Genomic DNA, 23,403 nt, shown 5'->3' with positions numbered 1-23,403 from the left:
TTTGGAACCGTTCGGGCCAGATGCCCGGTTTAAAGCCCTCGGGAAGTCGCCTTAAAACAAAAGTAACGTAATTAAGCACGAGGTACGCTTCTTTGTTTTCACATGCAAAAGGGTTTGCTTTTGGTAAAAATCTGCCTTCCCAATGACAACTATTTTGAAAAGAGATGTTTCTGGACGATGCACCATGCTGCCTTGTTGACAACATGACAGAGTGGCTCAGATTACTGTTCCATTTGAAAAAGGTGCTCCTCCAATAGCCCTTTTGCCTGGTCATGTCACAGGCCTTTGGCCGGTGCCCAGGGGCTCAGAATAATCTAATTTACCCATTTCTACGGAAGTGCAGTGACATTATCCACTCAGAGAGGAGAAAAAGATGGCGGAAGGGGAATGATGAAGTGGATTCGGAATCTCATGGAGGTAAAATCAAGGAGAATTGGAATATTGTCCAAAAGAATGGAAAACGGAGCAAACTAGTCTACAGAGATGAGAATGTCACTTCGTATCTTGTAGGAGTATGGTTTATAAATGAGGAGCAGATGATCGGATTACCAATCTTGAAGAATCCATTTGAGATATCCAGACTGGTGAAGAGAGTGCTGGGTAAAGTGAAGGCTGTGAGGATCATGAGATGCGGTTTAGATGTTTTGTGCTTCTGAGCATCAGAAGAAACGTGTGTTTGAAGTGTTGTGTGTGTGTCTCTTAGGAACAGGGCACCCCTCAAGGGGGTTATATCTGGAGTCACGTGGGAAGTAGATGTTGAAAAATATTCCTGGAGTGATTGATGCACTTCGGATTAATTGTGTGGTGAAGGGTGAAAAAGTGAAGACGGCTCAAGGGCCTGAAAATCTGTTATTTTTAAAAAATGTATATGGAGTCTCTCCCTACTCCAGTGCAGTTAGAGTAAATTAACTACAGAGTTAGAGCCTTTATCCCAAGACCAATGCAGTGGGATCATTGTAAAGCTTTTGGTCATGTTTTGAGCGTTTGCAGAAGGGAGAAACCGAGATGTCCAAGTTGTGGAAAATATCATATTATATGTTATTAAAGTGATGAAAATGTGACATGTTGCAATTGTGGTGGGAACCATGAAGCCAAGTCTTTCAAATGCCCCACAAGGGTGAAAGAAAATGAGGTGGCCAAAGTCAGGGCTATCCAGAGCATATCACATGCAGCAGCTGTTAAAAGGGTTGAGGGTGTGAATTGGAGTCCATGGTGGTGGATAGGCCTTCACTCCAGGCTGCAGGGGTTCCCTTTCACTTGCAGGATCCTGCCATTTAAAATGTTAAGGTGGACTTTGTGGCCATTATACCTATGGTGATAAATGGCACTGCCAAGGTGGAGAGAAGGTCCAAGAAGATAGAAATCATTGTGGAAGCGGCAGAGAGGTTCCTGGGGCTAAAATATTTCCTGGGAAGGAGTTACATGGAATATTTTCACAAGCCATACCACCCTCTCAGGCCCTAGAGCCGTACCACCCTCTCAGGCCCTAGAGCCGTACCACCCTCTCAGGCCCTAGAGCCATACCACCTTCTCAGGCCCTAGAGCCGTACCACCCTCTCAGGCCTTAGAGCTGTACCACCCTCTCAGGCCCTAGAGCCGTACCACCCTCTCAGGCCCTAGAGACGTACCGCCCTCTCAGGCCCTAGAGCCGTACCACCCTCTCAGGCCCTAGAGCCGTACCACCCTCTCAGGTCCTAGAGCCTGAGAAGGGAGATATGGAGAATTGAAAGAAGGAAGAAGTGGGAGTTTTGTTTTGCTTTGTCAATGTACTATTTTTGTTTTGGTGGATTAAGTTAGTTTCCCTATAACATATGGCTTTTCTTTTGACCTTGTTTTGACTTCAACCCGTCCAGTTGGTGGCGGCAACACACATTTTTGGGGTTGTAGTCCGCCATAAACCCACAGAAGAAGAACGCGAATAGGCGGATCAAAAAATAAATAATCCAATCGCGTTCGTCCTTTGCTGGCGGTTCATTTTAAACGTGTGGAAAACACAGACGTAACCAGCTTTTGCATTTTAAGATTTGAGAAGAGAAACGGTGAATATATTTTGTATAATTACAGAAACTGTAAGTTGTCTTTAGCTAGCTAAGTTTGAGTACATTACATAATGTATGTAACGTTAGCTACCACTAACTCGACCGGTCCCTTTCATTAAGCTAGCTAACGTTAGCTATAAAATAACTGTGTTGCTGCCAAACTAATGTTAGCTTAGTGGCGTTTCAGCATTACTAAAATAACAAAATGCAAACCAAGAAAGTTAGCTAGCTAGTGTGTCATGAACCTCAGATTGCTGGCTAGTTAAATCAGAAAATGAGTCGTTTTATAAAAAATCTAAGTTGGCCTAAAGTCTGTCGATAAAGGCACTTAAACCTAATTTCTCCTGTCAATGGATATGAGCGTCTGCTAATTGACTAAACGGGAAATGTTACTTCAGCCACATACTAACTGTTAGCTAGCTTGCGTTACTATTACAAGTGTAAGTGTTTTTGTTTAGTATTCTAGTCGTAAATTAATATACGTTAGCGTTAGTAATGTCGAAGGAACACTGACAAATTCAGTACATACAGTCCAATATAACTTAGTGAAGTGTGCATGTATGGTGTCATGTACACTGGTGTCATCGTGTAATCTAGATTGTAGGCTACTTTTAAAAAAAATATTAGCAATTTAAAGTAATTAGCTAGTGAACATCCCCTTTTCTTTCAAAGTTGTGGTTATGGCCCAGGTGGAGGCAGAACGGGAGCTGTGTTTAGAGAACACCCAGCCATTGAGAGAGGGATTGGCTGTGACTGGTCTGCAGCTCAGCCACCAAGAGGGATCCTGTCATGCAGCTATCCAGCAACAGAGACAGTATGTCAACGCTGTCTTCACAATGTTACTAGCTAGCTATATTCAACCATTTTAGGTTTGGTGTTAAGAATCACTGTCTGGGCTATTCTGTTTTGGTTTTGTGTAGAGATATATTATAAAATCTGTTCTAGAATTTGGTGTTGTATGGATTTGGTGAGTTTCTACATGGGGCATATCTTTAAAAGTTGGTTCAGTCTATAAAATTGAAAGCTCCGTTTTGTGCCCCACAGAGCGTTTGAATTGGAACTCCGTATGTACACTGGAGATGATCCACTCGATATCTGGGATAGGTGAGATGTGCAGTAGCATATGCAATTCACCTCACTCGGTAACACCACACACACACACACACAGAGGTTTAGACATACACTTCCCCATGCTCCCTAACTTCACCTGCCATAATGGTATATCTGTGTTTTTATGTGATCTGTTTTTAACTTTTGTATAGGTCAATTTTTAAAAATCCGGTTAAACTTGCTTCCAGTCCAAAATGTTCCTCGGGACAATAGTTTGACCACACACACACACACTCTGGGACCATACACAACTTTGGCTTCTGTGTTGTGCAGGTACCTAAAATGGACACTCAAGACTTACCCCCAGGGTAGTAAAGAGAGCAGTCTTACGGCCATGCTGGAGAGGGCTGTGCAGCTCTTTGCTCATGACAAGAAATACTACGATGACCCCCGTTACATCAACCTCTGGATCAATTTGGTGAGTGGCTAGTTCAGGTCGTTAGTGCGTGATCTTCCACTACTGTCCTGTATTGAAAGACGTTGAACTCCATAGACAAACTCCGCTAACGCCCTGGACCAGAGCTAGTGAGCGGCAACATGACATGGATTGCCAAAAGATGAAGGAATACCGATAGCCTCGTGTGCCTCGCTTCTATGATCACACACTAGTGGTCAATGAGAATATCTACATTTTATGCGTGATCTTGTTCATATCCAATTTGTTTATTGAGCTAAGGCAGTTTAGTGCCCACTCATACAATATCACACTTGCAAACGCATGCTTTACTAAGTGTAGCCTGGAATATTGTAATCCAAATGAAATATTGCTCAGTTTCACTGTTTCCCTTCATTGACAATAGTGAAATGGAGCAATATTCTCTGCATTCCCCAAGCTAATACTGGGTGTAGTAATGCATGTTTACAGCCATGTTTAGATGCTCATATCAATTTGTATGAAAATGTGAATGGTTTGGAACATTTTCCAATCATTCTGAAAATAATCCCCATTTATTTTGTTCTGTTCCAGTGTTCTGACTGGAAGAATAAACTTCTGAACCAGTTAGAACCCCAAAAAGTATGTTTAGTTACTGTATATAACATTTAAAAAATCCTAGTGAAATCAATTGTTTTTACATTTGGCAATTTAATTTACTCTACCAATTAGCATGGATAGAGCAGCTGGCTATGGAATGGGTAAGCTAGTTTGATGGACAGATACTGTAAGTGTGGCTTGGATTGTGTTTAGGCTATTACTAGCATCATAATTCAACTGAATTATAGATTAGACAGGGGCGGCAGGGTAGCCTAGTGTTGGACTAGTAACCGGAAGGTTGCTAGTTCAAATCCCCGAGCTGACAAGGTACAAATCTGTCGTTCTGCCCCTGAACAGGCAGTTAACCCACTGTTCCTAGGCAGTCATTGAAAATAAGAATTTGTTCTTAACTGACTTGCCTAGTTAAATAAAGATCAAATAAAACATTAGGAATATCTTTGAAGCAAAAATAACATTAACCGGTTCTCAAGATTTGAAAATGTTTGTTTCAGTTCCTCAATGTTTTTTTGGGGGGTTCTGTTCCTCGAACCTGTTCCAACCCCTGCCGCTCAATATACTGTACATTACTACTGGGTAAAGCACAGACATAGGCTTGCATGCTATCACTTCCCACCTGTTTGCATCGATACAGAACTCTGAACAATTGACCCAACTTGGGTTGTGTTCATTAGGGTACGCAACGGAAAAGTTAAGTCATTTTGCAACATTAAACAAAAATGAGATTTTTGTCCAGGTAGTTCCTCCCTATTTGAGTTTGTTTTGGTGCCTAATGGACACTGCTGTTTTGTAGGCCCAGAACAGCATGGAGCCCCTGGAAATGTTCAGCTACATGCAGGCCAACGGCATCGGACTCACTCGGGCTGACCTTTACATTACCTGGGCGGAGGAGTTCGAGAAGCACGGCAACTTCCAGAAAGCAGACGCCATCTTCCATGAGGGACTTGAGTGCAGAGCCCAGCCCATGGATAAACTTCAGCAATATCACAAGTGTGTGCTCCTTGTCTCTGTCCATTCCTTGTTAGCTGTCCTATGTCTGCCTCTGTCTACGCCATATACAGAAGGGAGTAGGCTGTAAACAATATGCCTCATTACAAATAAGTCATAGTATTTAGATTTGAATTTGTACTGAACAGAATGTACTATTAGTTCATAGTAATTACTTTAGCGTGATTTAATGAGTATTTAGGCACAGCCCTTGTCCTTGCTTGTCTGTGGTTTGGTGATTATTATTTTTTCCTTTTAGTGGTTTCCAGGCCAGGGTGGCCCATCAGGCTTTGTCTGCAACTGAGGAGGAACCCGAACCAGCAAGAACCAGTATGGTAGACCTGAGACCACGGGGGAGAAAGAAGGCCGTCGCACCAGTCAATCGAACAGAGGCTGCAGGTTAGCCCTTCGTGGTCGTTACTAGGGGTTTAGCTGCAAAGTTGCTGCTCTACGAATGGGTGTGTAGATGGGGCTTTCTCAGCCAATCGGCACTGTTCTGAATTCAATGCTGTCTTTGAGGAAAGTGGATCCAGATTCGATCTTGGTTGATGTTTAGAAATGTTCTAAAATGCAGTATTTTCAGATGAAATGCTGTACTTTGACGCAAGAAAAAGCCACTGAGCCTTTGATTATAAGTAAAGTAGGGATGTAGCGGTTCTGAGCTGTTTTGCTATCTTTGGTAGGACACTCTCGAAGGCTGAACTTGCAGTTGCCCAGGCGGTCCACTCGCAACATCCAGAAAAACCCAATCCTGGGGTTTAACGAGAACCAGGCGGATTCCCTTCAAGCTGCACAACTGAAGCTGGAACCCTGGATGGCACCACCCAGCAGCAGGGCCAACGAGAACCAAGTCATGCCTGAGCAATTGGCCGACGTCAAGGTTTGACCACCGATGCCGATCTACATAGATAACTTGACCTGTCATTTAAATTGCATCAATGTGCACAGTTTCTAATCTATGAGACTTTGTCGAGATAGCTTGCCAGTAGTGAATAGAGTTGGTAGACTTTGGTTTGTGTTTTAATATGGAACTAATACCATTTTCTGTGGAACCTTTTTGTATTTGACTGTTTAACTGTTATTATTAAGCCATTTTAAGGGGGTGTTCTTTGTCTTGGCAGATTCCCCAGAAGTCATGGTGTTCTGCCTCCAGTGTAACGGTCCCTGCCAGCAGGCTCAACTTCCAGCCTTTTGTGGAGGAGGGCGACCAGACCCCTTCTGTGTGAGTAGTGGAGGAGGGCGACCAGACCCCTTCTGTGTGAGTAGTGGAGGAGGGCGACCAGACCCCTTCTGTGTGAGTAGTGGAGGAGGGCGACCGACCCCTTCTGTGTGAGTAGTGGAGGAGGGCGACCGGCCCCTTCTGTGTGAGTAGTGGAGGAGGGCGACCAGACCCCTTCTGTGTGAGTAGTACCCCTTCTGTGTGAGTAGTGGAGGAGGGCGACCAGACCCCTTCTGTGTGAGTAGTGGAGGAGGGCGACCAGACCCCTTCTGTGTGAGTAGTGGAGGAGGGGCGACCAGACCCCTTCTGTGTGAGTAGTGGAGGTCCGACCAGACCCCTTCTGTGTGAGTAGTGGAGGACCAAAAAAAGCAGATACTTAAAAAAATATATATACATATTTTAAATATGTTTGTAATAATGACAATTACAACAATACTCAATGAATAATGAACACTTATTTTTACTTAATATAATACATAAATAAAATCATTTAGTCTCATAATTAAACATGTTCAATTTGGTTTGGTTTAAATAATTCAAAAACAGTGTTGGAGAAGGTGACAGTGCAGTATGTGCCATGTAAAAAAAGCTACCGTTTAAGTTCCTTGCTTAGAACATATGAAAGCTGGTGGTTCCTTTTTTTTGATCCAGTTAAGGAGTTTTAGGTTATTATAGGACTATCTCTCTATACCATTTGTATTTCATAGACCTTTGACTATTGGATGTTCTTTTTGGCACTATAGTATTGCCAGCCTAATCTCGGGAGTTGATAGGCTTGAAGTCATAAACAGTGCTGTGCTTCAAGCATTGTGAAAATCTGCTGGCAAACAGAGGAAAGTGCGGTTTGAATGAATGCTTACGAGCCTGCTGCTGCCTACCACCGCTCAGTCAGACTGCTCTATCAAATATCAAATCATAGACTTAATTATAATATAATAAACACACAGAAATACGAGCCGTAGGTCATTAATATGGTCAAGTCCGGAAACGATCATTTCCAAAACAAAACGTTTATTCTTTTAGTGAAATACGGAACCGTTATATATTTTATCGAACAGGTGGCAACCTTAAGTTTAAATATTGCTGTTACATTGCACAACCTTCAATGTTATGTCATAATTATGTAAAATTCTGGCAAATTAATTACGGTCTTTGTTAGGAAGATATGGTCTTCACACAGTTCGCAATGAGCCAGGCGACACAAACTGCTTCATATACCCTGACTCTGCTTACACTGAACGCAAGAGAAGTGACACAATTTCAGGCACAGCATTGATTATATGCAACGCATGACAAGCTAGTTAAACTAGTAATATCATCAACTATGTGTAGTTAACTAGTGATTATGTTAAGATTGTTTTTTATAAGATAAGTTTAATGCTAGCTAGGAACTTACCATGGCTCCTTGCTGCCTGCACTCGCGTAACAGGTGGTCAGCCTCCCACGCAGTCTCCTCGTGGCCATGTTCTGTTATAATCTCCACCCGGCACAGCCAGAAGAGGACTGGCCACCCCACATAGGCAGAGACCTAGAGAGGAACCAGGCTAAGTTTTGGCCTTTCTAGGGAGTTTTTCCTAGCCACCGTGCTTCTACACCTGCATTGCTTGCTGTTTGAGGTTTTAGACTGGGTTTCTGTACAGCACTTTGAGATATCAGCTGATGTACGAAGGGCTTTATAAATACATTTGATTTGAATATTATTGGTGTTCAAAAATTCCGATTACTGATTGTGATAACTTGAAATCAGCCATTCCGATTAATTGGTTGACCTCTAGACCAGACTCCTTAGTGGAGGAGGACTAAAGTTGACTCAAGCAGCTGATCTAGGGCCAGGTTAGAGTAACTCCCCTCATGGTTAAAGATGGACTCTGCAAACAAATTTTGTTGTTACAAATGTCTTGAGTGTAAAGAGTAAGGTTCATGCATGCATATAAAGAACACTCGCATGTATTTTCTACCTGTTCAGAATTAATTTTGGTGCATATTCTGGTCAAAAATGTGTTTTTAGTAAAAGGAGTAAATTACAAGAAGTTGATGGTGCATACACTCTCAATGGTCTGGTTATGCTCTTAGAAACCATGGAAATTCTTGTTTGCAGTAGCTAACTAACCAAGTAGGCTAGCTAATGTCTTATCTCTGACCTAAATGCAGAAAAAATAATCTCCTCCACTTTCTCCACGGCTACAGGTCTGCGTGTAAGATTGACCCGGCAGTGAACACTGTCCTCTCTGATCGCCCGCCCCCCTCCAAAGAGGAGTCTGCGCTGGAGGAGGGAGGAGGAGGCGGGGTGAAGGAACAGAGCATGTACCTCAAAGAGCTGCTGCTGAATGGCGCTGTAGAGCTGAGCATCGAAGAGCTGCGTGCCGAACACTACTTCGCACGCAAGCGGCAAGAAATCGAAGGTTACCATTGGACAGTAACTGTCACATTATACCTGGGATGTTCCATGACATTTGACATATTTCCTGTTTTCAAATGCATCTTTTAAAGTATAAACACAACCAATATTGATTTGGACAAAATACTTGGGTAAAGCTGTGTGTGTATCCCATGTTCATGTACATTGTCGGGGAATAAAATGGGCTACTGTGCTTTCGACTGCTGTTTCACACCGTCACTCGGGGCCCTCCCTTTTTGTCTTATGACTTTTTCATTTTTTTTCACTGATCTTCTCTCATATTGGCATATTCCCTCAAGGTCAACCACCAATGACCCTTTATTCCCACCCTTTCCTTTTGATAGAGACGATTCAACAGCAGAGACAAGCCAAAGAGAGGCTGAGGCAACAGATAGATGAGAAGCAACGACTGCTTCAGTTGCAGCAATCCCAGCAACGACCACAACTATCACAACAGGCAAGTGGCAAAGACTCTTAATACACGGTTGTGTTTATTAGGGCACATCGTAGCGACGCGTTTTGTAACAAAGGGTCTCTAATTGGGCAAATTCCGCGATTATCTACCCCTTTCGTTGCGTTTCTTGCCTACTGAACACTACCCTGGTTTGAGATCTGAGCTTGCATTGCAAATGTCCAATGTGTTTCGTAATTGTGATTTGCCGTCCCTTTTTTCTTTTCAGTTGGAGGTCTGTTTAGGAAACCCAGCTAGAAAGTGTTTAGACAAACTGCAGAGCTCATTGACGTCGACTGTGAAAGCAACTTGTTTGGGCTAGTTAATATGGTTATCTGCTACTAGACTATCTGGGTCGTGTTCAGTAGAGCGCACCGTAGCCAATATTTCCCCAGTTTTTAAAAAATGTTTTTATTTAGTATAGATGTATACCCCAGGAAGACTCTACTCTGCCACTGCTTCTGAAAAATATCCTAGGGGTTGCAACAGGAAAATGAGTTTCTTATTGGACAAGTTAGTTCCTAAACATTTTCTCTTTATTGAACACAACCCTGCTGTCTAAAAGTGTTTTCATGCCAAATAAACAATTTTCCAAACTTTTTGCTCCTAGGAGGTCACTGGGACTGATTCCATGCAAATAACAGAGTGTAGGTCTGGAACTGTCCTACCTAGCAGCCAACCGAATGCAATGGCCTTCCAGATCTTTGATGAAGGATCCCAGTCTGGCTCTGCACATGGGTCTGGGTAAGCCATTGAGACTCCTGTCGTATATCACTGCATTAATAAACATTATAAACTGGGTGGTTCGAGCCCTGAATTCTGATTTGCAGACAGCTGTGGTATATCAGACCGTATACCAAGGGTATGACAAAACATTTATTTTTACTGCACTAATTACATTGGTAACCAGTTTCTAATAGCAAATCAAATTTTATTTGTCACATACACATGGTTATCAGATGTTAATGCGAGTGTAGCAAAATGCTTGTGCTTCTAGTTCCGACAATGCAGTAATAACCAACAAGTAATCTAACTAACAATTCCAAAACTACGGTCTTATACACAGTGTAAGGGGATAAAGAATACGTACATAAGGATATATGAATGAGTGATGGTACAGAGCAGCATAGGCAAGATACAGTAGATGGTATCGAGTACAGTATATACATCTGAGATGAGTATGTAAACAAAGTGGCATAGTTAAAGTGGCTAGTGATACATGTATTACATAAGGATGCAGTCGATGATATAGAGTACAGTATATACGTATGCATATGAGATGAATAATGTAGGGTATGTAACATATAAGGTAGCATTGTTTAAAGTGGCTAGTGATATATTTTACATCATTAAAGTGGCTGGAGTTGAGTCAGTGTGTTGGCAGCAGCCACTCAATGTTAGTTGTGGCTGTTTAACAGTCTGATGGCCTTGAGATAGAAGCTGTTTTTCAGTCTCTCGGTCCCAGCTTTGATGCACCTGTACTGACCTTGCCTTCTGGATGATAGCGGGGTGAACAGGCAGTGGCTCGGGTGGTTGTTGTCCTTGATGATCTTTATGGCCTTCCTGTAACATCGGGTGGTGTAGGTGTCCTGGAGGGCAGGTAGTTTGCCCCCGGTGATGCGTTGTGCAGACCTCACTACCCTCTGGAGAGCCTTACGGTTGTGGGCGGAGCAGTTGCCGTACCAGGCGGTGATACAGCCCGCCAGGATGCTCTCGATTGTGCATCTGTAGAAGTTTGAGTGCTTTTGGTGACAAGCCGAATTTCTTCAGCCTCCTGAGGTTGAAGAGGCGCTGCTGCGCCTTCTTCACGATGCTGTCTGTGTGAGTGGACCAATTCAGTTTGTCTGTGATGTGTATGCCGAGGAACTTAAAACTTGCTACCCTCTCCACTACTGTTCCATCGATGTGGATAGGGGGGTGTTCCCTCTGCTGTTTCCTGAAGTCCACAATCATCTCCTTAGTTTTGTTGACGTTGAGTGTGAGGTTATTTTCCTGACACCACACTCCGAGGGCCCTCACCTCCTCCCTGTAGGCCGTCTCGTCGTTGTTGGTAATCAAGCCTACCACTGTTGTGTCGTCCGCAAACTTGATGATTGAGTTGGAGGCGTGCATGGCCACGCAGTCGTGGGTGAACAGGGAGTACAGGAGAGAGCTCAGAACGCACCCTTGTGGGGCCCCAGTGTTGAGGATCAGCGGGGTGGAGATGTTGCCTACACTCACCACCTGGGGGCGGCCCGTCAGGAAGTCCAGTACCCAGTTGCACAGGGCGGGGTCGAGACCCAGGGTCTCGAGCTTGATGATGAGCTTGGAGGGTACTATGGTGTTGAATGCCGAGCTGTAGTCGATGAACAGCATTCTCACATAGGTATTCCTCTTGTCCAGATGGGTTAGGGCAGTGTGCAGTGTGGTTGAGATTGCATCGTCTGTGGACCTATTTGGGCGGTAAGCAAATTGGAGTGGGCCTAGGGTGTCAGGTAGGGTGGAGGTGATATGGGCCTTGACTAGTCTCTCAAAGCACTTCATGATGACGGAAGTGAGGGCTACGGGGCGGTAGTCGTTTAGCTCAGTTACCTTAGCTTTCTTGGGAACAGGAACAATGGTGGCCCTCTTGAAGCATGTGGGAACAGCAGACTGGTATAGGGATTGATTGAATATGTCCGTAAACACACCGGCCAGCTGGTCTGCGCATGCTCTGAGGGCGCGGCTGGGGATGCCGTCTGGGCCTGCAGCCTTGCTAGGGTTAACACGTTTAAATGTCTTACTCACCTCTGCTGCAGTGAAGGAGAGTCCGCATGTTTCCGTTGCAGGCCGTGTCAGTGGCACTGTATTGTCCTCAAGGCGGGCAAAAGAGTTATTTAGTCTGCCTGGGAGCAAGACATCCTGGTCCGTGACTGGGCTGGGTTTCTTCCTGTAGTCCGTGATTGACTGTAGACCCTGCCACATGCCTCTTGTGTCTGAGCCGTTGAATTGAGATTCTACTTTGTCTCTGTACTGACGCTTAGCTTGTTTGATAGCCTTGCGGAGGGAATAGCTGCACTGTTTGTATTCGGTCATGTTACCAGTCACCTTGCCCTGATTAAAAGCAGTGGTTCGCGCTTTCAGTTTCACGCGAATGCTGCCATCAATCCACGGTTTCTGGTTAGGGAATGTTTTAATCGTTGCTATGGGAACGACATCTTCAACACACGTTCTAATGAACTCGCACACCGAATCAGCGTATTCGTCAATGTTGTTATCTGACGCAATACGAAACATATCCCAGTCCACGTGATGTATATAAGGCACCTCTAGGGTTAGTGATAGATAGATGTATGGCCAATATACCACGGCTAAGGACTGCGTCCAGGCACTCCTCGTTGTGTCGCGCTTAAAAACAACCCTTAGCCGTGGTATATTGGCCGTATACCCCACCTCGGGCCTGATTGCTTTAGTCTAGTTTACATTGTCATAGACAGTCAAACAAGTCATACTTTCACATGCATGAATTAGGCTATATGACAATGAAATGTCTCCCCCATTTTACTTTACAGAAACCCTATTCCCTGTGAAAAGGACATGTGTCCAGGTTTGTGTTCATTAGTTTGCATCTATACTATACACGCAACATACAAAAAAAAATGTGAGGTAAAAAAAAATATATATAGGTATTTGATAGTCAATTATCAACTTTGACCTGTACTTGAGGTCTTTCTCTGACTTGATTGCTATTTTAGATGATGTTTTCCTACCTGCTGGAGACCGAGGTCTTTGCTTTAAGACTCCATACCCGTTTCCAGGTAATTCTGAAAGTCCTCTAAATGCCAACCTGCTTCAAAACTGTATTAAGGAAGTTTTGTAACATGGGTTAAAACATGTTATTTTAACACAGTAGTATTATTTGGAGAACTAATAATTATGCGGGAACAATGACACTTATCAAACTATTTCAGACTTTTCCATGCACTTCAAAGGTGATTGTTTTTTTTGTGTGTGTGTTTTGACAGGTGGCAGTATCCCCCACTCTGAACGAACTCTATCTAAGGTTTGGACAGTTTTTGGAACAAGATCACTTGTGCTACGAAGTGATCTCTCTAATCTAGTACAGTTCAGACAAGACCATCAATTATCCACTGCCTTTGAATGTAAAGCCTGTTCCCAGATCTGTTTGTGCAGTCTTGCTAACTCAGACCTGAGCTCAGTCTAGTGTACGTATGTTATCTGTTGGAAATTCCTGGTTGCACAAAAAAAATCATATCAATAGGTAGATTGATTGACTTGTACCATCCAGAACTTCCCAGAGCGAACAGAGTCCCTGAACGAGGAGGTGGTCAGCGGCCACAAGAACAAGACTCTGTGCTCCAGCCCAGAGGACACGCAGGACTTTGTGAAGGCCGCCAAGATGGCCTCTTCTCCTTATCACGCCATGGGACAGAGGGCGGTCTCGCCCAACGCTGGGATTCTGACCAAGGAGCCCAGCATTACCCCTCAACTTGACTCGGATGGAAGGAAGAAGCTCAGGTATAGTTTGTCCACCCAATGACTTGACCTGACCGGCAAGGGTCCACTAGCCTTATTGATGGTTTGATGGCAGCGAGCTCTGTAGCTTGTCCCCTTTCCCTCCCGGAGTCGTTCTAAACCATCTCTGCCAGTGCAAGTCATGATGATAAGCCGGGGCTGTGTTCATTGATGCGGGCACACCGTTGTAAAATGTTTGAAGGTATCTGAAAATGACCCTGTTCTTATTGGACAAGTTCAGGTAGTACCTCCCCTCTTTACACCTTGTTTTATGCCTAATGAACACGACTCCGCTCAAATGGAAAATAAAGGAAAGGTCATAACGTGCAGCTCTGTGTTACCAACATTCTAAACCCCATTGTAATTGCTTTCACCAATTATGTCGGAACAGTAATTACGTCAAGAAAATATCTATTTGAACAGGGCACTTGTGACCATCTCCTTGACGTTTGCTCTGCAGCCCTATCCAAGAAGCCAGTCTGGAGGCTTGGGGCTCCATGGCTTCAGGCCCCACCTCCGCCTCCTCCGTGTGCACGAACTCTGGAGGCAAGGCCGTCCACCACCTCTGCAGGCTGAAGGAGAGCCACGCAGAACCCCACCCCGAAGCCATGGACCAGAATTCACCATGCAGTGAGTATCTGGATGGTAGAGCATGGCGGTTTCAACTCCAGGGTTGTGGGTTTGATTCCCACGGGGGACCAGGACCGAGAAGGGTGGGGGGGTGAAAGTGTATGTACTACTGTACGTCGCTCTGCATAAGAGCCTGCTAGATGACGTAAATGTAAAAAATAATAATAAACAGACTTTGCCACTGCTGAATTACACACAATCCTATTTCCAGTATAAGTTCTTGCCTGCCTTTTCTTTGGCTGTCCAAGAAAGCTGCATTTCACCTCAAATCAATGTAAAAGTCAAGGCATTGTGTTGCACATGGCAGTTTAGTGGACCAAAAAAAATAAGCGTTCTATTAATTTTTATTAAAATACCTTTTCATTTGGATTGTTATCTTATGTTGTAGTAGAAGCATTGGTGCATAGTAGGTAACTGTTAACTCCATGTGGTACATAAGAAACTATTAGTTATGAATTCATGTGCTCAATTGCACACTGACATTTAATTTCACCTATTTAACACTACTGAATCTGACTATTTGGGGGTTCAATCCAGTGCCCATTCATTTTGTATGACTAGTATATTTAAGACTCTTGGCTTCACTAGGAGCTGTAAGGAATAAGTAAAGTCTATTTGATGTTTGATTGCCTTGTTCTTCCTTCCTGGTATTGCAGTACAACCTGTGATTGAGGACCCTTGCAGTGTGAGGGTGAGACAACAGTTGCTGGATCAAGTGGACCTGAGCTCCTTTTCAAACTTCTACTCAGAGGATGGTCCCCTTCCCATGGCTGAGGAAGATGGTGTGCTGATTCTAGGTAATTCAACTAATAATAAATGCTGGACGGGCGGTTTAATGATTGCCGGACTTGCGGTTTAATGATTGCCGGACGGGCGGTTTAATGATTGCCGGACGGGCGGTTTAATGATTGCCGGACGGGCGGTTTAATGATTGCCGGACGGGCGGTTTAAATGACGGATTATAATACTATACCACTTGTTTGTTTTTTTACCGTCTTGCTTAAAGGGAACGACACCTTTGCTACCTATTCCAAGATGGACTATGAGAACTTTTCCATCTATGCAGGCCAAGGTGGAGGTGACGTTGCCATAAAGGTAAGGCAGTGAATGACTGAACTCAAAGTAGATTTAAATAACTGTCCTTCATGTGAGTTGATGAGTTGAATGATTTCTTTCATGTACGCTCCACCTCAAACTGTTTATGTATGCAGACTCCACCTCTATTTTTCTAGAATGGCAGATTAAGCAAAATTGCACTGCTGGTTCGTTGACTTTATTTTAATGGCAAAATTTTCCCCTCCACTTTTGCTATAAAGCTGAGGGATGGAGCTGGAGAAATCAAGTCCATATATGGTGCTATGGATGCAATGACTGACAGTCCATGAGATCAACATGATGATTTTGACATTTACTTTACACGGTGTTCTCCAGTGAGTTGAGATCTAACACGTCACTCTTGCCTTGTGCAGCTGGAGAGCACCGCGGTGCCGTGGGACTTCTACATCGGCTCACAACTGAGGGAGCGACTAGCCCGGGACTCCCAGGCACCCGTCCACGACGCGGGGCGCTGCTTCCTGTTCCAGGATGGCTGCGTCACGGTCCACAAGGCCTCCCAGCAGAGCACACTGCGTGTGGGTAGTTCCACCCCTGTCCTCCATGCATTATTGTGCCCTTATAGAATCTGCTTTAAAATGTATTTATTTTTTTACCTTTTATTTAACTAGGCAAGTCAGTTAAGAATAAATTATTATTTTCAATGACGGCCTAGGAACAGTTTATTAACTGACTTGTTCAGGGGCAGAACAACAGATTTTTACCTTGTCAGCTCGGGGATTCAATCTTTCAACCTTTCCCCACCCCTAAAATAACCATAGCTTGGCGTATAAACCCTTTGCAAGATGTAATTTTATAGTCTACCTTGGGTCGTGTTCAGCAGGCATCAAAAAGAAAGAAAAAAAGATCTGAAACGAGGAGATTCTATTTGAACTTGTCCATTAAGAACTGCTAGTTGAGTGTTCTTTTAGCAAAAAAAAAACAATAGTTATGATGTAAAGAACAGGATTCTGATGGGAAAGAACCGTTAAAGTCTGGTTCCTCCCCTTCTGGCATACACAGGAGGTGGCAGAGGAGTCTTTTGAGGAAATCGTGGCCTCCCTGGCCATGCAGACAGTGGAGCTGGTGAGACTCATGCACTCCTGCCACCTGATCCACGGAGCTCTCAGTCCAGACACACTGGTCATGAATCGGTATGCACACACACACACGGTCTAGCCACACATGCATATGAGTTTACGAACGCAGACTTCTGACATACAGGCATATTACTTACTCCCTGTAGTCCTTGCATGCTTGCATACACTCGCTGTGGGAGATAAACAGTAGGGCTGTTTCCCTACATGTGTATTTGATCTTTAAATCATATAATCTACTAGTCAAGTCTTATTCTTCCTTTTCTCTGCTCCCCCCCCTCAGTCGTTATGATGAACCAATGGATGAGATCGGTGCTGCCGTGGCACTGGACTTCTCCTGCTCCGTGGACCTGGAGCTTCAGCCGGAGGTGACAGCAGCACACATCCTCCCAGCAGCCCAGAACTTCATCACAAAGGATCTACTAGCCCCCTCTGCCAGCCCCTATCAGGTACGGTACACACCTGTCTACAGCCTCTTGTTGGCACCGTCACATCGCTACATGCTTTCCGGAGGAAAGTCTAAAAAGACCTCTAGAATAAAGTCAACGTTTCACTATTTTTAATTGATATGCATGCCCCAAAAACCCTTGGCCTGCCCCCTCAGCATCTTTATACTTTATTTACATTTTGTAGGATGTATTTGATTTATTTATTGCATGGCCCCAATGCTCTTCTGTACCTCACTCGTATGTGTTTCTCTTTTTAATCATGTTCTTCCCTTATGTAAGATGGACTGCAATTAGGTTTTCTTTAATGTAAAATGTTCCATTGTGGTACGTATATTTAAATAAAACCCATCCTAAAAATCTACCAGATACCTACATTGGGGCGGCAGGGTAGCCTAGTGGTTAGAGCGTTGGACTAGTAACCGGAAGGTTGCAAGTTCAAACCCCCGAGCTGACAAGGTACAAATCTGTCGTTCTGCCCCTGAACAGTTAACCCATTGTTCCTAGGCAGTCATTGAAAATAAGAATTTGTTCTTAACTGACTTGCCTAGTTAAATAAAGGTAAAATAAATCAAATTTACGATTGAGAGAGTTGCTCTCCCCTAGTTCAGTAGCTGTCGCTCTCCCTGATTACAGGTGGATCTCCTGGGCATTGCAGAGACTGTCCACACTCTGCTGAAGAAGAGACCCATGCGCCTGGTTAAGGAAGACTCTGTGTGGACACTGGAGGAATATCAGGAAGCACATCCCAGGTATATTACAGTTTCCTCTTGTCATGTCCTGCCGCTGGGTCCTCACCAGTTGCCACAGTCAGAAGGCCTGTCCTACTCGACCAATCGGATGAGGGGGTGATGACGTGTACCCCGGTTAGTGGGGAACGACCAATCAGATGAGGGAGTATGTGTATGCAGAGGAGAGACTTGCGTTGCTTGAATCTAGTGTTCATCAATGATTAGCTTATTTATTATCCAATAAACCAACCGTTTTAAATGCAGAGTCCTACTTGGATGTCTTATTCAAACTCTCCTAGCGAGCTTGTTTGCCCTTATTACTTATGTAAAACCAAAATAGGTTTAATATCTGCATTGTTTTTAAAATGGCATGTTGACAAATTGACACCTTGATTTTTAAATAAAAATCCACAAGTAAAATGTGGTTTCACATATTTCATTATTTTTTTAATATAACAACTTCAACCTTTTTTTGCTTTGCGAGGTGTTAAAGTTCAGTTGGCCATTGTTATGTTAATGAAATCTGAAAAGCTCCAGTGGCCTGGCTGTGGCCCCAACTGAGAGATGGGTGCTGGCCCGCATAGATGGAAACTAAGTCTGAGCCTTTTGGGTAAAACACTGGGGTGAAACACATCTGGTAATGTTCTATTAGCCCATCCACCCCCTTCTTAGGACAACCTTAACCTTGTTTTACATGTTTTTGTTTTTTTACTGATATTTTGTTACATTTATTCCCTCACTTTACATACGGTACTTTTAATACACAGTATTGTGTTTTGATATACACATTTATATATCAAACTTGAACTCAAGAGATGCTATTTCAAAACTGAGACCGTTCCCACCAACCGGAATATGCCTCATCACACACCCTCATCTGATTGGTCCAGTAGCGGGCCTTCTGACTTTGTGCCTGTGGTAACTAGTGATGACCCTGCGGCTGTCTGATAAGTGGTCATGGAGAGATAATGATGAGGTTAGGAAGCCATTTAGGTATGTTGGAACACAACTGACTCCTGTCTTCCAATCCTCTTGTTTTTCACCATATTATCAAACACATTTGTCACATGCGCCGAATACAACCGGTGTAGACTTCCCTGTGAAAGGCTTCCTTAAGAGCCCTTACCCAACAATGCAGAGTTTACATTTATTTCATTTGTTTTACAGATTTGCCAAAAAATCCATGTTAACACAATAAAATGACAGAGGCTATATACAAGGAGTATGTGCAGGGATACAAGGTAGAGGTAATATCTACATTTAGGTAGGAGTAAATAGGTGAATAGGCAATCGGGATAGATAATACACAGGGTCTGTAAATAGTCGGGTTGGCCACTTGATTAACTGTTCAGCAGTCTTATGGCTTGGGGGTAGACGCTGTTCCGGAGCCTTTTGGTCCCAGACTTGGTGCTCCTGTACTAGAGGTCAACCGATTTAATGATTTTTCGATGCAGAGGTTTTTTTTATTGTTTTTTTATTAATTTGATTTATATATTTTTTAATAATGACAATTACAACAATACTGGACCAACACTTATTTTAACTTAATATAATACATAAATAAAATCTATTTCGTCTCAAATAATGAAACATGCTCAATTTGGTTTAAATAATGCAAAAATGATGTTGAAGAAAGTAAACGTGCAATATGTGCCATGTAAAAAATGTTTTTACAGCTACCGTGTAAGTTCCTTGCTCAGAACATGTGAAAGCTGGTGGTTCAATATTCCCAGTTAAGTTTTAGGTTGAAGTTATTATAGGAATTATGACACGTTGACTATTTCTATACCATTTTGTATTTCATATACCTTTGACTATTGTATGTTCTAATAGTCACTTTAGTATTGCCAGCTGAATCTCAGGAGTTGATAGGCTTGAAGTCATAAACAGATGTGAAGCAAGCATTGCTTAGAGCTGCTGGCAAAAGCAGTAAAGTTTGAATGAATGCTTACGAGCCTGCTGCTGCCAAATATGAAATCATAGACTTAATTATAATAAACACAGAAATATATGAGCGTTAGTTTCTGGATTTGACCATATTCATGAAACTATCATTTCGAGAACAAAACGTTGATTCTTTCAGTGAAATACGGAACCTATCAGTATTTTATCGAACGGGCGGCAACCCTAAGTTTAAATATTACTGTTACATTGCACAACCTTCAATGTTATGTTATAATTATGTAAAATTCTGGTAAATTAGTTTGCAACGAGCCAGGTGGCACAAACTGTTGCAAATACCCTGACTGCGTGCAATGAATGCAGGAGAAGTGACACAATTTCCCTAGTTAATATTGCCTGCTAACATTAATTTCTTAACTAAATATGCAGGTTTAAAAAATAAAAATTAAAAAATAAAATACTTGTGTAATTAAGGCATTGATGTATTGTTCATTTGTGCAACGGTTGTGCTTTTTTTTGTTTGCGAATATGCTTAATTAAATCATCCCCCGTTTGGTGAAGTAGGCTGTGATTCGACGATAAATTAACCGCATTGATTATATGCAACACAGGACAAGCTAGGTAACCTAGTAATATCATAAACCATGTGTAGTTAACTAGTGATTATGTCAAGATTTTTTTTTTTTTTTTTCACAAGTTTAATGCTAACTAGCAACTTACCTTGGCTCCTTGCTGCACTCGCATAATAGGTGGTCAGCCTGCCAATTAATCGGTTGCCCTCTATCCTGTACCGCTTGCCGTGCGGGAGCAGAGAACACTATGACCTGGGTGGCTGGAGTCTTTAACCATTTTTAGGACTTTCCTCTGACAGTAGTTTCCATACCAAGTGGTGATGCAGCCAGTCAAGATGCATTCAATGGTGCAGCTGTAGAACTTTGAGGAACTTGAAGCTCTCGACCAGCTCCAGGACAGCCCCGTTGATGTGAATGGGGGTGTGCTCGGCCCTCTGTTTACTGCAGTCCATGATCAGCTCCTTTGTTTAGCTCACGTTAAGGGAGAGGTTGTCCTGGCACCAAACTGCTAGGTCATGTTGTCGGTCATAAGACTTAACACCATTGCGTCGTCAGCAAACTTAATGATGGCGTCTTGAGTCGTGCACGGCTACGCAGTTGTGGGTGAATGGAGTACAGGAGGGACCAAGCACGTACCCCTGGGGGGCTCCCGTGTTGATGGTCAGTGTGGCTGGTGTGTTGCCTACCCTCCACCTGTAGACGGCCCGTCAGGAAGTCCAGGATCCAGTTGGATGATGAGCTTGGAGTGCACTAGTGTTGAACGCTGCTGAGCTGTAGTCAATGAACAACATTCTCACGTAGGTGTTTCTTTTGTCCAGATTGGAGAGGGCAGTATGAAGTACAATAGCAATTGTGACATGTGTTGGGGCGAATTGGAGTGGATCCAGGGTTTCTGTGATAATTGTGTTGTGAGCCATGACCAGCATTTCATGGTGACAGATGTGAGTGCTACGGGTCGGTAGTCATTCAGGCAGTTTACCTTTGTCCCTGTGCCCAAGAACACTATGGTAGTCTGCTTGAAACGTGTTGGTATTACGGTCTCGGACAGGTTGAAAATGTCAGTGAAGACGCTGGTCAGCGCAAGCTCTGAGTATGCATCCTAGTAATCCTGCGGCCTTGTACCAAATCCATGAAGTTAACGAGTGCACAATTTGGGAGAAAGGACACATAATTAGATTATTGGGATGCATATATTGTCTTTCATCCCCTGTCCCTCTTCTTATTTACAGTGACCGGAGCGATGCGTTTTGGAGCAAGTTCTTCCGGACTGTTCTGAATCCCGGAGACAGGCCTTCTGTATCAGTTCTCACAGAGCTACTTGAAGACATGAAGAAGTCTACATTTGCTTGCTATGGCGCCTAGTTTTCTTTCCTAGCACTACCTTCCTAGTGATTTATCCGTGTGGCTATTTAGATTTTATTTGTCTCCTAGATGTTGCTGTTGTTTTTCTAGTCCCTTAGTTTTTTCCTCATTTCAATGTAATTGTTTTTCTGTTAAATGCGATTGTTCATAATAAAGTATACGTCTTATTCATTATGACTGTTTTGCTTGTTTTTTTTAATGGTTGTATTCATTTTTAGGATGTACTGCCTATATATGGCCTGTAGAGGGTGTTGTCCTGGTGGCTTTGATCATAGACCAGTCACCTCTGAACTGTTTTATGGTACATGAACAGAGTTATAATCTGAGTTGTGTCTTAAGTTAGAGCATGGCATACACTTGCAGTTAACCAGCCAGACTTGCGTTGTGTGTTTTCGGGGGGTAGATGTAATATAGTAAATGTAAATCTAGAACATTCCAATTAGTGTAAGTTACATTTGGTCTGACATGCAGTGCCTTCAAAGGTATTCACAGCCCTAGACTTCTTGCACATTTTGTTTAAGTCACTGGTTTCATGGACTTTTTATAACTACCTCATCTCTGTACCCCACACACACTTGATCTGTAAGGTCCCTCAGTCAAACACCGGGGGGTGGAGGGGTGAATATCCCTAGGTGCATGGTGAAGTTATTAATTACGCTTTGGATGGTGTATCAATACATCCAGTTACTGAAAAAATACAGGCGTCTTTCCTAACTGTTGCCGAAGAGGAAGGAAACCACTCAGATTTCACCATGAGGGCAATGGTGATTTAAAAAAATAATAATTTTTTACGTAGCTTAATGGCTGTGATAACTGAGGATGGATTATCAACATTGTAGTTACTCCACAATACTAACCTAATTGACAGAGTGAAAAGAAGCCTGAAAAGAATACAAATATTTCAAAATATGCATCCTGTTTGCAACAAGGCACTAAAGTAATACTGCAAAAAAAAAGTGACGCAATTCAACTGTCCTGAATACAAAGTGTCCTGTTTTGGGGGCAAATCCAATACAACACATTACTGAATACCACTCCATATTTTTAACCATAGTGGTGGCTGCATCATGTTATGGGTATGCGTGTAATTGTTAAAGCATTTTTCTAATCTCAGTCCTCGTGACCCCAAGAGGTGCATATTTATTTTATTTTTTTTGCCTTAATACTACACAGCTGATTTCATATCAAAAGCTTGATTAGTTTATTTGAATCTGCTGTGTAGTGCTAGGACAAAACAAAAGGTAAAAAAATAAATGGAATGGAGCTAAGCACAAGCAAAGTCCTCGAGGAAAACCGGGTTGTCTACTTTCCACCAGACACTGGGAGATGACTTCACCTTTCAGCAGAACAATAACCTAAAACACAAGGCCAACTCCACACAAGTTAATTACCAAGAACACTGAATGTTCCTGAGTGGCTGAATTATTTTTTACTTAAATCTACTTGAACATCTATGGCAAGACCTGAAAATGGTTGTCTAGCAATGATCAACAACCAATTTGACAGAACTTGAAGAGTAATTGGCAAGTGTTGCGCAATCCAGGTGTGGAAAGCTCTTAGAGACTTTCCCAGAAAGACTCACCGCTGTAATCACTGCCAAAGGTGACTAACATATTGACTCAGGGGGTTGAATACTTCTCATCAAGATATTGTTTTACTTTAAATACATATTTAACAAATGTTAGAATTTTTCTTCCATTTTAACAGAGCATTTTGTGTAGATCACTAACAAATGACAAATACAATTTTAATCCCACTTTGTAACAACAAAATGTGGAAAAAGTGCAGGGGTGTGAATACTTTCTGAACGGCAATGTATCTATTCATTTGTGGATGTCCATCCATTTCTTTATATGTTATTAATTACAATTCGTGTGTGCAA

General features: G+C 42.9%; 1 protein-coding gene across 3 annotated transcripts; it reads left to right on the top strand.

Annotated features, from left to right (window-relative positions):
- The first annotated feature begins 1,886 nt into the window (after window positions 1–1,886).
- Window positions 1,887–21,695, top strand: LOC112249909 (mitotic checkpoint serine/threonine-protein kinase BUB1 beta). Of its 3 annotated transcripts, none has more exons than XM_024419633.2 (23): window positions 1,887–2,039; window positions 2,712–2,853; window positions 3,084–3,143; window positions 3,423–3,567; window positions 4,934–5,130; window positions 5,387–5,526; window positions 5,811–6,007; window positions 6,249–6,349; window positions 8,534–8,748; window positions 9,089–9,201; window positions 9,806–9,939; window positions 12,726–12,760; window positions 12,909–12,971; window positions 13,179–13,216; window positions 13,463–13,692; window positions 14,150–14,319; window positions 14,976–15,116; window positions 15,326–15,414; window positions 15,789–15,950; window positions 16,435–16,565; window positions 16,792–16,957; window positions 17,591–17,706; window positions 21,389–21,695. In XM_024419633.2, exons 2-23 carry the CDS (start codon window positions 2,720–2,722, stop codon window positions 21,519–21,521), a joined length of 2,910 nt encoding a protein of 969 aa, XP_024275401.1. In that variant the 5' UTR covers window positions 1,887–2,039; window positions 2,712–2,719; the 3' UTR covers window positions 21,522–21,695. The 3 variants fall into 3 exon arrangements, with proteins under 3 accessions (XP_024275401.1, XP_024275398.1, XP_024275400.1); XM_024419630.2 differs by having other exon boundaries at window positions 14,967–15,116; XM_024419632.2 differs by having other exon boundaries at window positions 1,941–2,069; window positions 14,967–15,116.
- Window positions 21,696–23,403: the final 1,708 nt, after the last annotated feature.

Source organism: Oncorhynchus tshawytscha, linkage group LG05 (assembly GCF_018296145.1).
Source record: "Oncorhynchus tshawytscha isolate Ot180627B linkage group LG05, Otsh_v2.0, whole genome shotgun sequence".
NCBI classification, from domain to species: domain Eukaryota; kingdom Metazoa; phylum Chordata; class Actinopteri; order Salmoniformes; family Salmonidae; genus Oncorhynchus; species Oncorhynchus tshawytscha.
This window is presented reverse-complemented; position numbering and strand designations above follow the sequence as displayed.